The following is a 15,000-nucleotide window of genomic DNA, read 5'->3' on the forward strand; positions in this document are numbered from 1 at the left end:
TGCAGTGTAAAGCACTGATCTAATGAAGCTGACTTGACTAACATTCCCGTCATGTCCTGAACCAGGATAATATCACCGAAAGAAACCATTAATAAAAACTAGGGCTGGAACACGACACGCATCTCCGGACTCGATACATCACGCTTCTTGGGGGCCGGTACAATATGCATTTAACACAATTTTTTAACACTAGACCATGGGGAAAACTTAGAGCATACACTTGTACATGGTGTATAAGATGAGTCATATTTATATACATTTCAGAAGCATCAGAGTACTACATTCTCTTGAATAAATGATTCACTAATACATTGAACAGTCACTTGTCGCCACTTAGTTCAAATAAATGTGTTATTTTAAGCATCTAAAGCTGATTGTTCACATATCGCGCCTAAAACGCGTAGAAAACTCTAGGCGCGCCGCGTTCTCTTTTCCAAAGCACTATGGCGGTTGCGTTCCGGAGGCGTCTGTCGTTACTAAGCAACCATCGGCTGCGCTCTCGTTACAGCAAGGATAAATAATGAGTAGGGGTGTGCATTGCCGAATTGATTATTGTTGACACCACTAATAATGAGAGCTTGACAAGTCAAAGTTCAGGAGATCCCTGGACCGCAATGAGGAGCTGCTCCTCCATTTTTCTGCTGAGGTCACAACGTAAACAGAAAAGGTGAGGAAGCTGATTGGTTGGTTCTTGTCACGTGACCTACGGTGTGCTTGCGGCATTCTGAAAAATTTAGATGTTTTTATCTCGATGCGGCGCGGACGCGCTTAGAAAAAAAAGAGCACGTCGCACCGCGAACGCGTCGCTTCCAATATGAGCGCGCATACCGCGCCTACATTTGAAACAACGAACTTGAGCGCGCAAAAGACGCGATATGCGAACAGGCCCTAACTCTATTTTGATCGCTACCGTAGACATCAGTGTGTATATATGAACTTTAGAGTTCATCCCAGTACTTCTGTGTTCATTTGCACTATTGCATCACAGAAATGAAGATACTACGAAGTTGAGGACGGTTTGTGAAGCTGCTTCAGGACGACTCTCTCAGGGTCAGCCCAGATTTGAATGTTGCGATATGGTTTTGTCACAGGTTTAGCAGACAGACGAAGTGGAAGATCATCGCGTGGGTGCTTGAGTCGAGATCAGTCTTGTAAAGATGAATCGTGCAGCTCTACGGTCTTCTCTCTCTCTCAGCATATGAGCAGCGAGGGCTTTCCGTGCGCTCGGTCTCACGCCGCCCCACGCGTCTGACGCTGAACACTCAAAGATAACGACACATGTCATCCTCCGCTGGAACCAAAGATGCTAACTTCTGTCAACCTCGTCTGTGTCGACTGATAAATATAGACTTGAAATCATCAAAAATAAAAAATAAATATCACAATAGTTCGGTGAATCGATTTTTTTTCTCCCAGTCCTAATAAACTAGTATCTGAATGACTCTAAACGCTCTAAACACTGTCCTGCTCTGAACGCTGTCCTGCTCTAAACACTGTCCTGCTCTAAACACTGTCCTGCTCTAAACACTGTCCTGCTCTAAACACTGTCCTGCTCTAAACACTGTCCTGCTCTAAACACTGTCCTGCTCTAAACACTGTCCTGCTCTAAACACTGTCCTGCTCTAAACACTGTCCTGCTCTAAACGCTGTCCTGCTCTAAACGCTGTCCTGCTCTAAACACTGTCCTGCTCTAAACGCTGTCCTGCTCTAAACGCTGTCCTGCTCTAAACGCTGTCCTGCTCTAAACGCTGTCCTGCTCTAAACGCTGTCCTGCTCTAAACGCTGTCCTGCTCTAAACGCTGTCCTGCTCTAAACGCTGTCCTGCTCTAAACGCTGTCCTGCTCTAAACGCTGTCCTGCTCTGAACGCTGTCCTGCTCTAAACGCTGTCCTGCTCTAAACGCTGTCCTGCTCTAAACGCTGTCCTGCTCTAAACGCTGTCCTGCTCTAAACACTGTCCTGCTCTAAACACTGTCCTGCTCTAAACACTGTCCTGCTCTAAACGCTGTCCTGCTCTAAACGCTGTCCTGCTCTAAACACTGTCCTGCTCTGAACACTGTCCTGCTCTAAACGCTGTCCCGCTGTCCTGCTCTAAACACTGTCCTGCTCTAAACGCTGTCCTGCTCTAAACACTGTCCTGCTCTAAACACTGTCCTGCTCTAAACACTGTCCTGCTCTAAACGCTGTCCCGCTCTAAACGCTGTCCTGCTCTAAACGCTGTCCTGCTCTAAACGCTGTCCTGCTCTAAACACTGTCCTGCTCTAAACACTGTCCTGCTCTAAACACTGTCCTGCTCTAAACACTGTCCCGCTCTAAACGCTGTCCTGCTCTGAACGCTGTCCTGCTCTAAACACTGTCCTGCTCTAAACACTGTCCTGCTCTAAACACTGTCCTGCTCTAAACACTGTCCTGCTCTAAACACTGTCCTGCTCTAAACACTGTCCTGCTCTAAACACTGTCCTGCTCTAAACACTGTCCTGCTCTAAACACTGTCCTGCTCTAAACACTGTCCTGCTCTAAACACTGTCCTGCTCTAAACACTGTCCTGCTCTAAACACTGTCCTGCTCTAAACACTGTCCTGCTCTGAACACTGTCCTGCTCTGAACACTGTCCTGCTCAAACACTGTCCTGCTCTAAACACTGTCCTGCTCTAAACACTGTCCTGCTCTAAACACTGTCCTGCTCTGAACGCTGTCCTGCTCTAAACACTGTCCTGCTCAAACACTGTCCTGCTCTAAACACTGTCCTGCTCTGAACGCTGTCCCGTTCTAAACACTGTCCTGCTCTAAACACTGTCCTGCTCTAAACACTGTCCTGCTCTAAACACTGTCCTGCTCTAAACACTGTCCCGCTCTAAACGCTGTCCCGCTCTAAACACTGTCCTGCTCTAAACACTGTCCTGCTCAAACACTGTCCTGCTCTAAACACTGTCCTGCTCTAAACACTGTCCTGCTCAAACACTGTCCTGCTCTAAACACTGTCCTGCTCTAAACACTGTCCTGCTCTAAACACTGTCCTGCTCTAAACACTGTCCCGCTCTAAACACTGTCCTGCTCAAACACTGTCCTGCTCTAAACACTGTCCTGCTCTAAACACTGTCCTGCTCTAAACACTGTCCTGCTCAAACACTGTCCTGCTCTAAACACTGTCCTGCTCTAAACACTGTCCTGCTCTAAACACTGTCCTGCTCTAAACACTGTCCTGCTCTAAACACTGTCCCGCTCTAAACGCTGTCCCGCTCTAAACACTGTCCTGCTCTGAACACTGTCCTGCTCTAAACACTGTCCTGCTCTAAACACTGTCCTGCTCTAAACACTGTCCTGCTCTAAACACTGTCCTGCTCTGAACGCTGTCCTGCTCTAAACACTGTCCTGCTCAAACACTGTCCTGCTCTAAACACTGTCCTGCTCTGAACGCTGTCCCGCTCTAAACACTGTCCTGCTCTAAACACTGTCCTGCTCTGAACGCTGTCCTGCTCTAAACACTGTCCTGCTCAAACACTGTCCTGCTCTAAACACTGTCCTGCTCTGAACGCTGTCCTGCTCTAAACACTGTCCCGCTCTAAACACTGTCCTGCTCTGAACGCTGTCCCGCTCTAAACACTGTCCTGCTCTAAACACTGTCCTGCTCTGAACACTGTCCTGCTCTGAACGCTGTCCTGCTCTAAACACTGTCCTGCTCAAACACTGTCCTGCTCTAAACACTGTCCTGCTCTGAACGCTGTCCCGCTCTAAACACTGTCCTGCTCTAAACACTGTCCTGCTCTGAACGCTGTCCCGCTCTAAACACTGTCCTGCTCTAAACACTGTCCTGCTCTAAACACTGTCCTGCTCTGAACGCTGTCCTGCTCTAAACACTGTCCTGCTCTAAACACTGTCCTGCTCTGAACGCTGTCCTGCTCTAAACACTGTCCTGCTCTAAACACTGTCCTGCTCTAAACACTGTCCTGCTCTGAACGCTGTCCTGCTCTAAACACTGTCCCGCTCTAAACACTGTCCTGCTCTGAACACTGTCCTGCTCTAAACACTGTCCTGCTCTAAACACTGTCCCGCTCTAAACACTGTCCTGCTCTAAACACTGTCCTGCTCTGAACGCTGTCCTGCTCTAAACACTGTCCTGCTCAAACACTGTCCTGCTCTAAACACTGTCCTGCTCTAAACACTGTCCTGCTCTAAACACTGTCCTGCTCTAAACACTGTCCTGCTCTAAACACTGTCCCGCTCTAAACACTGTCCTGCTCTAAACACTGTCCTGCTCAAACACTGTCCTGCTCTAAACACTGTCCTGCTCTAAACACTGTCCTGCTCAAACACTGTCCTGCTCTAAACACTGTCCTGCTCTAAACACTGTCCTGCTCTAAACACTGTCCCGCTCTAAACACTGTCCTGCTCAAACACTGTCCTGCTCTAAACACTGTCCTGCTCTAAACACTGTCCTGCTCTAAACACTGTCCTGCTCAAACACTGTCCTGCTCTAAACACTGTCCTGCTCTAAACACTGTCCTGCTCTAAACACTGTCCTGCTCTAAACACTGTCCTGCTCTAAACACTGTCCCGCTCTAAACGCTGTCCCGCTCTAAACACTGTCCTGCTCTGAACACTGTCCTGCTCTAAACACTGTCCTGCTCTAAACACTGTCCTGCTCTAAACACTGTCCTGCTCTAAACACTGTCCTGCTCTGAACGCTGTCCTGCTCTAAACACTGTCCTGCTCAAACACTGTCCTGCTCTAAACGCTGTCCTGCTCTGAACGCTGTCCTGCTCTAAACACTGTCCTGCTCTAATCACTGTCCTGCTCTAAACGCTGTCCTGCTCTGAACACTGTCCTGCTCTAAACACTGTCCTGCTCTGAACACTGTCCTGCTCTAAACACTGTCCTCCTCTAAACACTGTCCTGCTCTAAACACTGTCCTGCTCTGAACACTGTCCTGCTCTGAACACTGTCCTGCTCTGAACACTGTCCTGCTCAAACACTGTCCTGCTCTAAACACTGTCCTGCTCTAAACACTGTCCTGCTCTGAACGCTGTCCTGCTCTAAACGCTGTCCTGCTCTGAACACTGTCCTGCTCTGAACACTGTCCTGCTCTAAACACTGTCCTCCTCTAAACACTGTCCTGCTCTAAACACTGTCCTGCTCTGAACACTGTCCTGCTCTGAACACTGTCCTGCTCTGAACACTGTCCTGCTCAAACACTGTCCCGCTCTAAACACTGTCCTGCTCTAAACACTGTCCTGCTCTAAACACTGTCCCGCTCTAAACACTGTCCCGCTCTAAACGCTGTCCTGCTCTGAACACTGTCCTGCTCTGAACACTGTCCTGCTCTAAACACTGTCCTGCTCTAAACACTGTCCCGCTCTAAACACTGTCCCGCTCTAAACGCTGTCCTGCTCTGAACACTGTCCTGCTCTGAACACTGTCCTGCTCTAAACACTGTCCTGCTCTAAACACTGTCCTGCTCTGAACACTGTCCTGCTCTGAACACTGTCCTGCTCTAAACACTGTCCTGCTCTAAACACTGTCCTGCTCTAAACACTGTCCTGCTCTAAACACTGTCCTGCTCTAAACACTGTCCTGCTCTGAACACTGTCCTGCTCTGAACACTGTCCTGCTCTAAACGCTGTCCTGCTCTAAACACTGTCCCGCTCTAAACACTGTCCTGCTCTAAACACTGTCCTGCTCTAAACACTGTCCTGCTCTAAACACTGTCCTGCTCTGAACACTGTCCTGCTCTAAACACTGTCCTGCTCTAAACACTGTCCTGCTCTAAACACTGTCCTGCTCTAAACACTGTCCTGCTCTGAACACTGTCCTGCTCTGAACACTGTCCTGCTCTGAACACTGTCCTGCTCAAACACTGTCCCGCTCTAAACACTGTCCTGCTCTAAACACTGTCCTGCTCTAAACACTGTCCCGCTCTAAACACTGTCCCGCTCTAAACGCTGTCCTGCTCTGAACACTGTCCTGCTCTGAACACTGTCCTGCTCTAAACACTGTCCTGCTCTAAACACTGTCCTGCTCTAAACACTGTCCTGCTCTAAACACTGTCCTGCTCTAAACACTGTCCTGCTCTGAACACTGTCCTGCTCTGAACACTGTCCTGCTCAAACACTGTCCTGCTCTAAACACTGTCCTGCTCTAAACACTGTCCTGCTCTAAACACTGTCCTGCTCTAAACACTGTCCCGCTCTAAACGCTGTCCCGCTCTAAACGCTGTCCTGCTCTGAACACTGTCCTGCTCTGAACACTGTCCCGCTCTAAACACTGTCCCGCTCTAAACGCTGTCCCGCTCTAAACACTGTCCTGCTCTGAACACTGTCCTGCTCTAAACACTGTCCTGCTCTAAACACTGTCCTGCTCTGAACACTGTCCTGCTCTGAACACTGTCCTGCTCAAACACTGTCCTGCTCTAAACACTGTCCTGCTCTGAACGCTGTCCCGTTCTAAACACTGTCCTGCTCTAAACACTGTCCTGCTCTAAACACTGTCCTGCTCTAAACACTGTCCTGCTCTAAACACTGTCCCGCTCTAAACGCTGTCCCGCTCTAAACGCTGTCCCGCTCTAAACACTGTCCTGCTCTAAACACTGTCCTGCTCAAACACTGTCCTGCTCTAAACACTGTCCTGCTCTAAACACTGTCCTGCTCTAAACACTGTCCTGCTCAAACACTGTCCTGCTCTAAACACTGTCCTGCTCTAAACACTGTCCTGCTCTAAACACTGTCCTGCTCTAAACACTGTCCCGCTCTAAACACTGTCCTGCTCTAAACACTGTCCCGCTCTAAACACTGTCCTGCTCAAACACTGTCCTGCTCTAAACACTGTCCTGCTCTAAACACTGTCCTGCTCAAACACTGTCCTGCTCTAAACACTGTCCCGCTCTGAACACTGTCCTGCTCTGAACACTGTCCTGCTCTGAACACTGTCCTGCTCTAAACACTGTCCTGCTCAAACACTGTCCTGCTCTAAACACTGTCCTGCTCTAAACACTGTCCTGCTCTAAACACTGTCCTGCTCTAAACACTGTCCTGCTCTGAACACTGTCCTGCTCTGAACACTGTCCTGCTCTAAACACTGTCCTGCTCAAACACTGTCCTGCTCTAAACACTGTCCTGCTCTGAACGCTGTCCCGTTCTAAACACTGTCCTGCTCTAAACACTGTCCTGCTCTAAACACTGTCCTGCTCTAAACACTGTCCTGCTCTAAACACTGTCCCGCTCTAAACGCTGTCCCGCTCTAAACACTGTCCTGCTCTAAACACTGTCCTGCTCAAACACTGTCCTGCTCTAAACACTGTCCTGCTCTAAACACTGTCCTGCTCTGAACACTGTCCTGCTCTGAACACTGTCCTGCTCTAAACACTGTCCTGCTCTGAACACTGTCCTGCTCTAAACACTGTCCTGCTCTAAACACTGTCCTCCTCTAAACACTGTCCTGCTCTAAACACTGTCCTGCTCTGAACACTGTCCTGCTCTAAACACTGTCCTGCTCAAACACTGTCCTGCTCTAAACACTGTCCTGCTCTAAACACTGTCCTGCTCTAAACACTGTCCCGCTCTAAACACTGTCCTGCTCAAACACTGTCCTGCTCTAAACACTGTCCTGCTCTAAACACTGTCCTGCTCAAACACTGTCCTGCTCTAAACACTGTCCTGCTCTAAACACTGTCCTGCTCTAAACACTGTCCTGCTCTAAACACTGTCCTGCTCTAAACGCTGTCCCGCTCTAAACACTGTCCCGCTCTGAACACTGTCCTGCTCTAAACACTGTCCTGCTCTAAACACTGTCCCGCTCTAAACGCTGTCCCGCTCTAAACACTGTCCTGCTCTAAACACTGTCCTGCTCAAACACTGTCCTGCTCTAAACACTGTCCTGCTCTAAACACTGTCCTGCTCTGAACACTGTCCTGCTCTGAACACTGTCCTGCTCTAAACACTGTCCTGCTCTGAACACTGTCCTGCTCTAAACACTGTCCTGCTCTAAACACTGTCCTCCTCTAAACACTGTCCTGCTCTAAACACTGTCCTGCTCTGAACACTGTCCTGCTCTAAACACTGTCCTGCTCTAAACGCTGTCCCGCTCTAAACGCTGTCCCGCTCTAAACGCTGTCCCGCTCTAAACACTGTCCTGCTCTAAACACTGTCCTGCTCAAACACTGTCCTGCTCTAAACACTGTCCTGCTCTAAACACTGTCCTGCTCTAAACACTGTCCTGCTCAAACACTGTCCTGCTCTAAACACTGTCCTGCTCTAAACACTGTCCTGCTCTAAACACTGTCCTGCTCTAAACACTGTCCCGCTCTAAACACTGTCCTGCTCTAAACACTGTCCCGCTCTAAACACTGTCCTGCTCAAACACTGTCCTGCTCTAAACACTGTCCTGCTCTAAACACTGTCCTGCTCAAACACTGTCCTGCTCTAAACACTGTCCCGCTCTAAACACTGTCCTGCTCTGAACACTGTCCTGCTCTGAACACTGTCCTGCTCTAAACACTGTCCTGCTCAAACACTGTCCTGCTCTAAACACTGTCCTGCTCTAAACACTGTCCTGCTCTAAACACTGTCCTGCTCTAAACACTGTCCTGCTCTGAACACTGTCCTGCTCTGAACACTGTCCTGCTCTAAACACTGTCCTGCTCAAACACTGTCCTGCTCTAAACACTGTCCTGCTCTGAACGCTGTCCCGTTCTAAACACTGTCCTGCTCTAAACACTGTCCTGCTCTAAACACTGTCCTGCTCTAAACACTGTCCTGCTCTAAACACTGTCCCGCTCTAAACGCTGTCCCGCTCTAAACACTGTCCTGCTCTAAACACTGTCCTGCTCAAACACTGTCCTGCTCTAAACACTGTCCTGCTCTAAACACTGTCCTGCTCTGAACACTGTCCTGCTCTGAACACTGTCCTGCTCTAAACACTGTCCTGCTCTGAACACTGTCCTGCTCTAAACACTGTCCTGCTCTAAACACTGTCCTCCTCTAAACACTGTCCTGCTCTAAACACTGTCCTGCTCTAAACACTGTCCTGCTCTAAACACTGTCCTGCTCTAAACGCTGTCCCGCTCTAAACACTGTCCCGCTCTGAACACTGTCCTGCTCTGAACACTGTCCTGCTCTAAACACTGTCCCGCTCTAAACGCTGTCCCGCTCTAAACACTGTCCTGCTCTAAACACTGTCCTGCTCAAACACTGTCCTGCTCTAAACACTGTCCTGCTCTAAACACTGTCCTGCTCTGAACACTGTCCTGCTCTAAACACTGTCCTGCTCTGAACACTGTCCTGCTCTAAACACTGTCCTGCTCTAAACACTGTCCTCCTCTAAACACTGTCCTGCTCTAAACACTGTCCTGCTCTGAACACTGTCCTGCTCTAAACACTGTCCTGCTCAAACACTGTCCTGCTCTAAACACTGTCCTGCTCTAAACACTGTCCTGCTCTAAACACTGTCCCGCTCTAAACACTGTCCTGCTCAAACACTGTCCTGCTCTAAACACTGTCCTGCTCTAAACACTGTCCTGCTCAAACACTGTCCTGCTCTAAACACTGTCCTGCTCTAAACACTGTCCTGCTCTAAACACTGTCCTGCTCTAAACACTGTCCCGCTCTAAACGCTGTCCCGCTCTAAACACTGTCCCGCTCTGAACACTGTCCTGCTCTAAACACTGTCCTGCTCTAAACACTGTCCTGCTCTAAACACTGTCCTGCTCTAAACACTGTCCTGCTCTAAACACTGTCCTGCTCTGAACGCTGTCCTGCTCTAAACACTGTCCTGCTCAAACACTGTCCTGCTCTGAACGCTGTCCTGCTCTAAACACTGTCCTGCTCTAATCACTGTCCTGCTCTAAACGCTGTCCTGCTCTGAACACTGTCCTGCTCTGAACACTGTCCTCCTCTAAACACTGTCCTGCTCTAAACACTGTCCTGCTCTAAACACTGTCCTGCTCTGAACACTGTCCTGCTCTGAACACTGTCCTGCTCTGAACACTGTCCCGCTCTAAACACTGTCCTGCTCTAAACACTGTCCTGCTCTAAACACTGTCCTGCTCTAAACACTGTCCCGCTCTAAACACTGTCCCGCTCTAAACGCTGTCCTGCTCTGAACACTGTCCTGCTCTGAACACTGTCCTGCTCTGAACACTGTCCTGCTCTAAACACTGTCCTGCTCTAAACACTGTCCCGCTCTAAACACTGTCCCGCTCTAAACGCTGTCCTGCTCTGAACACTGTCCTGCTCTGAACACTGTCCTGCTCTAAACACTGTCCTGCTCTAAACACTGTCCTGCTCTGAACACTGTCCTGCTCTAAACACTGTCCTGCTCTAAACGCTGTCCTGCTCTGAACACTGTCCTGCTCTGAACACTGTCCTGCTCTGAACACTGTCCCGCTCTAAACGCTGTCCCGCTCTAAACACTGTCCTGCTCTGAACACTGTCCTGCTCTAAACACTGTCCTGCTCTAAACGCTGTCCTGCTCTAAACACTGTCCTGCTCTGAACACTGTCCTGCTCTGAACACTGTCCTGCTCTAAACACTGTCCTGCTCTAAACACTGTCCTGCTCTAAACACTGTCCTGCTCTAAACACTGTCCTGCTCTGAACACTGTCCTGCTCTGAACACTGTCCTGCTCTAAACACTGTCCTGCTCTGAACACTGTCCTGCTCTAAACACTGTCCTGCTCTAAACACTGTCCTGCTCTAAACACTGTCCTGCTCTAAACACTGTCCTGCTCTGAACACTGTCCTGCTCTAAACACTGTCCTGCTCTGAACACTGTCCTGCTCTGAACACTGTCCTGCTCTGAACACTGTCCTGCTCTAAACACTGTCCTGCTCTAAACACTGTCCTGCTCTAAACACTGTCCTGCTCTAAACACTGTCCTGCTCTGAACACTGTCCTGCTCTAAACACTGTCCTGCTCTGAACACTGTCCTGCTCTAAACGCTGTCCTGCTCTAAACACTGTCCCGCTCTAAACACTGTCCTGCTCTAAACACTGTCCTGCTCTAAACACTGTCCTGCTCTGAACACTGTCCTGCTCTAAACACTGTCCTGCTCTAAACACTGTCCTGCTCTAAACACTGTCCTGCTCTAAACACTGTCCTGCTCTGAACACTGTCCTGCTCTGAACACTGTCCTGCTCTGAACACTGTCCTGCTCAAACACTGTCCCGCTCTAAACACTGTCCTGCTCTAAACACTGTCCTGCTCTAAACACTGTCCCGCTCTAAACACTGTCCCGCTCTAAACGCTGTCCTGCTCTGAACACTGTCCTGCTCTGAACACTGTCCTGCTCTGAACACTGTCCTGCTCTAAACACTGTCCTGCTCTAAACACTGTCCTGCTCTAAACACTGTCCTGCTCTAAACACTGTCCTGCTCTGAACACTGTCCTGCTCTGAACACTGTCCTGCTCAAACACTGTCCTGCTCTAAACACTGTCCTGCTCTAAACACTGTCCTGCTCTAAACACTGTCCTGCTCTGAACACTGTCCCGCTCTGAACACTGTCCCGCTCTAAACACTGTCCCGCTCTAAACGCTGTCCTGCTCTGAACACTGTCCTGCTCTGAACACTGTCCCGCTCTAAACACTGTCCCGCTCTAAACGCTGTCCCGCTCTAAACACTGTCCTGCTCTGAACACTGTCCTGCTCTAAACACTGTCCTGCTCTAAACACTGTCCTGCTCTAAACACTGTCCTGCTCTAAACACTGTCCTGCTCTAAACGCTGTCCCGCTCTAAACACTGTCCTGCTCTAAACACTGTCCTGCTCTAAACACTGTCCTGCTCTAAACACTGTCCTGCTCTAAACAGCGCAAAAATTTGTAATTTTTTTTACATTACATTATTTACAACTTACATTATTTCTCTCGAAGGAAGCGGACGGCTCTGTGTTGATAGAAACATCTGTATGGTCTGCAAAATCCTGCAAGAGGCAAAGGTCAGAGGTCAGAGACAGCAATGAACATGAGACATTCCCCTCACGTGGCACAGCTTACCCGCACACACACGCCTGTTTGCTTCTCTTCCCGCGTCTCTCCGGCGTCACACACTTGCTCTTCAGCGTCCAGCATGTCTGCTGCCAAATACTCATAATCTGTGATGGGACACTCGGAGTCATACGGATCGGGGAACATCGGGAACGGGTCCGAGGACACGGGCTCATCTTTGCTATCGAAAGAACACAAGCTGATTTGAGCGAAGTCGTCACTCAGAGGGTCGGCGAGCGGACAGAACTCGCGCGCGGACGGGTTCAGGTGAGACGGGCCGCTGTCGGTCAGGGACACGGCGTGCTTCATCAGCCCGATCAGCTCCTCCGTCATGGTGAAGCGCAGGGACTCCAGCAGGAAGGGTTTGAGTCCGCCGGCGTCCACGATCTTCTGCTGCGCCTCCGGGGGGAAGTTCTCCAGCTCGCCCACCATCAGCGGGTCCGCGGCGCACAGCGGCCCGTGCTCCTCCAGGATCTGCGCGAAATAACTGAAGAACAGCAGAGAGAGGTTATCGTTAGTAATGGGCGATATAAACGATATGCGATATAAACGATACAAAATTGGCCTACGATAGAGATTTTAATCCTATTGCACTATCGCGATAATGCATGTTGATGACGCAATCTACCCGCGAAATTTAGAGCCGCGCGCTGCAGCCGGCTGAAGCGCATCATACTCGTCGTCATCTTGAGTAAACATGGCTGACAGCGAAACGGAGGAGCTGGTGAAAAAGATCGGTGCAACATCCATTATTTGGACTTGGTTCGGATTTAAGCCGTTCGACGAGCAGCAGCAAACTATACAGAGTGTGTGGGGCAACAGTTCGGGACACACACGACTAATCTGTTCTACCACCTCAAAACGAAACATGTGACTGAATACCAGCGCGTATTCACAAAATAGTGTAAACACAACATCTCTGTGTGTGCCCGATTTCAAGATTCGTTGTGTTGTTGCTTTTTAACTGAGAAGACATCCGTTTTTCTGCTCTTTGCATCTTTTGTGTCCTTTAAAAAAATAGCCAAACTACATTTGGAGTGCCTTCTGCACTGTTCTGCACTGTTCACTGTCTGGCACGGCACTACTGTAAACAAACTTTTATACTTGAAGCATTTTCTTTAGTTGACGTATAACAGGAGAAACGCGAAAAATAAGAATATCATGCAAAAGTAAAAGGTGAAACTAATATATTATATAGACTCATTACATCCAAAGTGAGATATTACAAGCCTTTATTTTTTATAATTTTGATGATTATGGCTTACAGCTTTATGAAAACCTTTTCACAATATTCTAATTTTGAATTTGGGGTTTCATAAGCTTCTAGCCATAATATAAACATTAGGGCTACTTAAAGGCTTATTTATCTACTTAGGGCTTATTTATCTGCAACATTATGTTGTATAATTACAGTTTTGCACAATAAATGTTCTCAAAACTACATACAATTTCTTTCTTTCTTTAAAAAAATGGTTGGAAATGGAAATGGTTTTATTATAATTTATATATCGTGATATATATCGTTATCGCAAGAGGCTGCAATGTATATCGCAATATGGATTTAAGGCCATATCGCCCATCCCTAGTTATCGTTATAGCGTTCGTTATTGTCCGCTGGCGTGGACGCTAATATAGTTATCATTAAAGTTATATTTATAGTGTTTGTTATTGTCCGCTGGCGTGGACGCTAATAATCTGCTACTATGGAGTAAAAATGTCTAACCCATCTGTGACATCTAAAAACCGCCACTATGACGATGTTGTTATAACAGCGCAGGAAAACCCCCACTCTAGAGCGCAAGCACGGGCGACACATACTCATATAAACTCTCTTTCGTCGGGTCGGGGTGATTGTCCAGGATCCTCTCGTAATGGCTCCGGTGTGCTGATCCGGCGTAATGCTCCTCGAACTCCGCTAGCTCACCCCGCAAGTGTTCGGGAACGCTGAACGGGTCCAGGCCGCTCAGGAACAATCTGGAACAGCCAATCACAGTCAACTCACAGGCGGGACCGTTTCACAGACGTGATGTGCAGTGACTGAACTCACAAAGAGTCTTCCTCAGAGAACAGCTCATCCTCCTCATCTTCATCTCTCGAATGCCCTCTCATCCCAGACAGCACAATAACAGACTGAAACACACACACACACACACACACACACACACACAGATGAGCATGGAGCACTTCAGCGCACCGGCGCACTGACGTCACTCACAACACTCACAACACTCACCTTTAACTCCTTCTGCTTCTTCTTGCGATGTCGGTTTTTACTCTTAAATATTGAACTCTGAAACAAACACACATGAAGCGTCACTGAAACCGCTCAACCTCGGCCGCGGACAAACGCTAACGAGCGCGCGCCTCTTACCATGTGCTCCTCATCAACAGTCTTTTTAATGACTAAACAAACAGCATCTAAAAGATAAAGAAACAGGAATTTGCACAAAAACTCCCTTCATACACACACACACACACCTCACCCGTTTCAACTCACGTACCATCTTCAAAATATTGATCGAGAATGGAGTGACAGGTGTGATAGCGCTCTCGATTCGACTCTAGAGTCCAAATAAGCAGACGCATTTCTTTAGCAGGAGCCTGCCTTAAATACTCCATTACTGTAAAACCGTCACGGTCAAATAACTCCGAAACGGTGGCGTATTTCTGGAGCGTGTCGTGCAGCGGTGTGAACGCCAGCAGAGGCTTGAGGTCCAGCTCCTCCAGATGAGCACTGTAGCGGCCGATGAACGCCTGCGCCGCCCTCAGACCTGCGCGGGGACAGCAGAACACACACGTCAGCAGCAAGCAGACGCGGACGTCACACTGAAATGTCAACCTTCACTTTCCTTTTTTTATTCACTTTTTGAGCATAGACCTGAAAATAAAATGTCCAGCTTAAACTGGCAAATCTGGAATGCTGTAGACACAGACTGAAGTTTGATCTCTTCTCAAAGACGACACTTTTAAAAAGTGAACTTAGAGTTAGAGAATTTTACGTTTATTGTTATGAAAAAGTTTCAAAAACATG

At 48.6% G+C, this 15,000-nt stretch overlaps 1 protein-coding gene across 3 annotated transcripts in view; it reads right to left on the reverse strand.

The window, feature by feature from the left end:
* The window catches only part of ttc3 (tetratricopeptide repeat domain 3), a 57,133-nt gene that overhangs the window by 11,219 nt on the left and 30,914 nt on the right, over positions 1–15,000 (reverse strand). For all 3 annotated transcript variants that reach the window (XM_079600575.1, XM_079600576.1, XM_079600574.1), the window contains exons 28-34: positions 14,471–14,740; positions 14,341–14,387; positions 14,203–14,259; positions 14,017–14,099; positions 13,788–13,943; positions 11,979–12,456; positions 11,840–11,905 (exon numbers count right to left, since the gene is read on the reverse strand). In XM_079600575.1, the coding sequence (XP_079456701.1) occupies positions 11,840–11,905; positions 11,979–12,456; positions 13,788–13,943; positions 14,017–14,099; positions 14,203–14,259; positions 14,341–14,387; positions 14,471–14,740 (1,157 nt within the window). The remainder of the gene's footprint in view (positions 1–11,839; positions 11,906–11,978; positions 12,457–13,787; positions 13,944–14,016; positions 14,100–14,202; positions 14,260–14,340; positions 14,388–14,470; positions 14,741–15,000) is intronic.

The sequence above is a fragment of the Phoxinus phoxinus genome (genome assembly GCF_949152265.1).
Source record: "Phoxinus phoxinus genome assembly, chromosome: 23".
Lineage (NCBI taxonomy): Eukaryota > Metazoa > Chordata > Actinopteri > Cypriniformes > Leuciscidae > Phoxinus > Phoxinus phoxinus.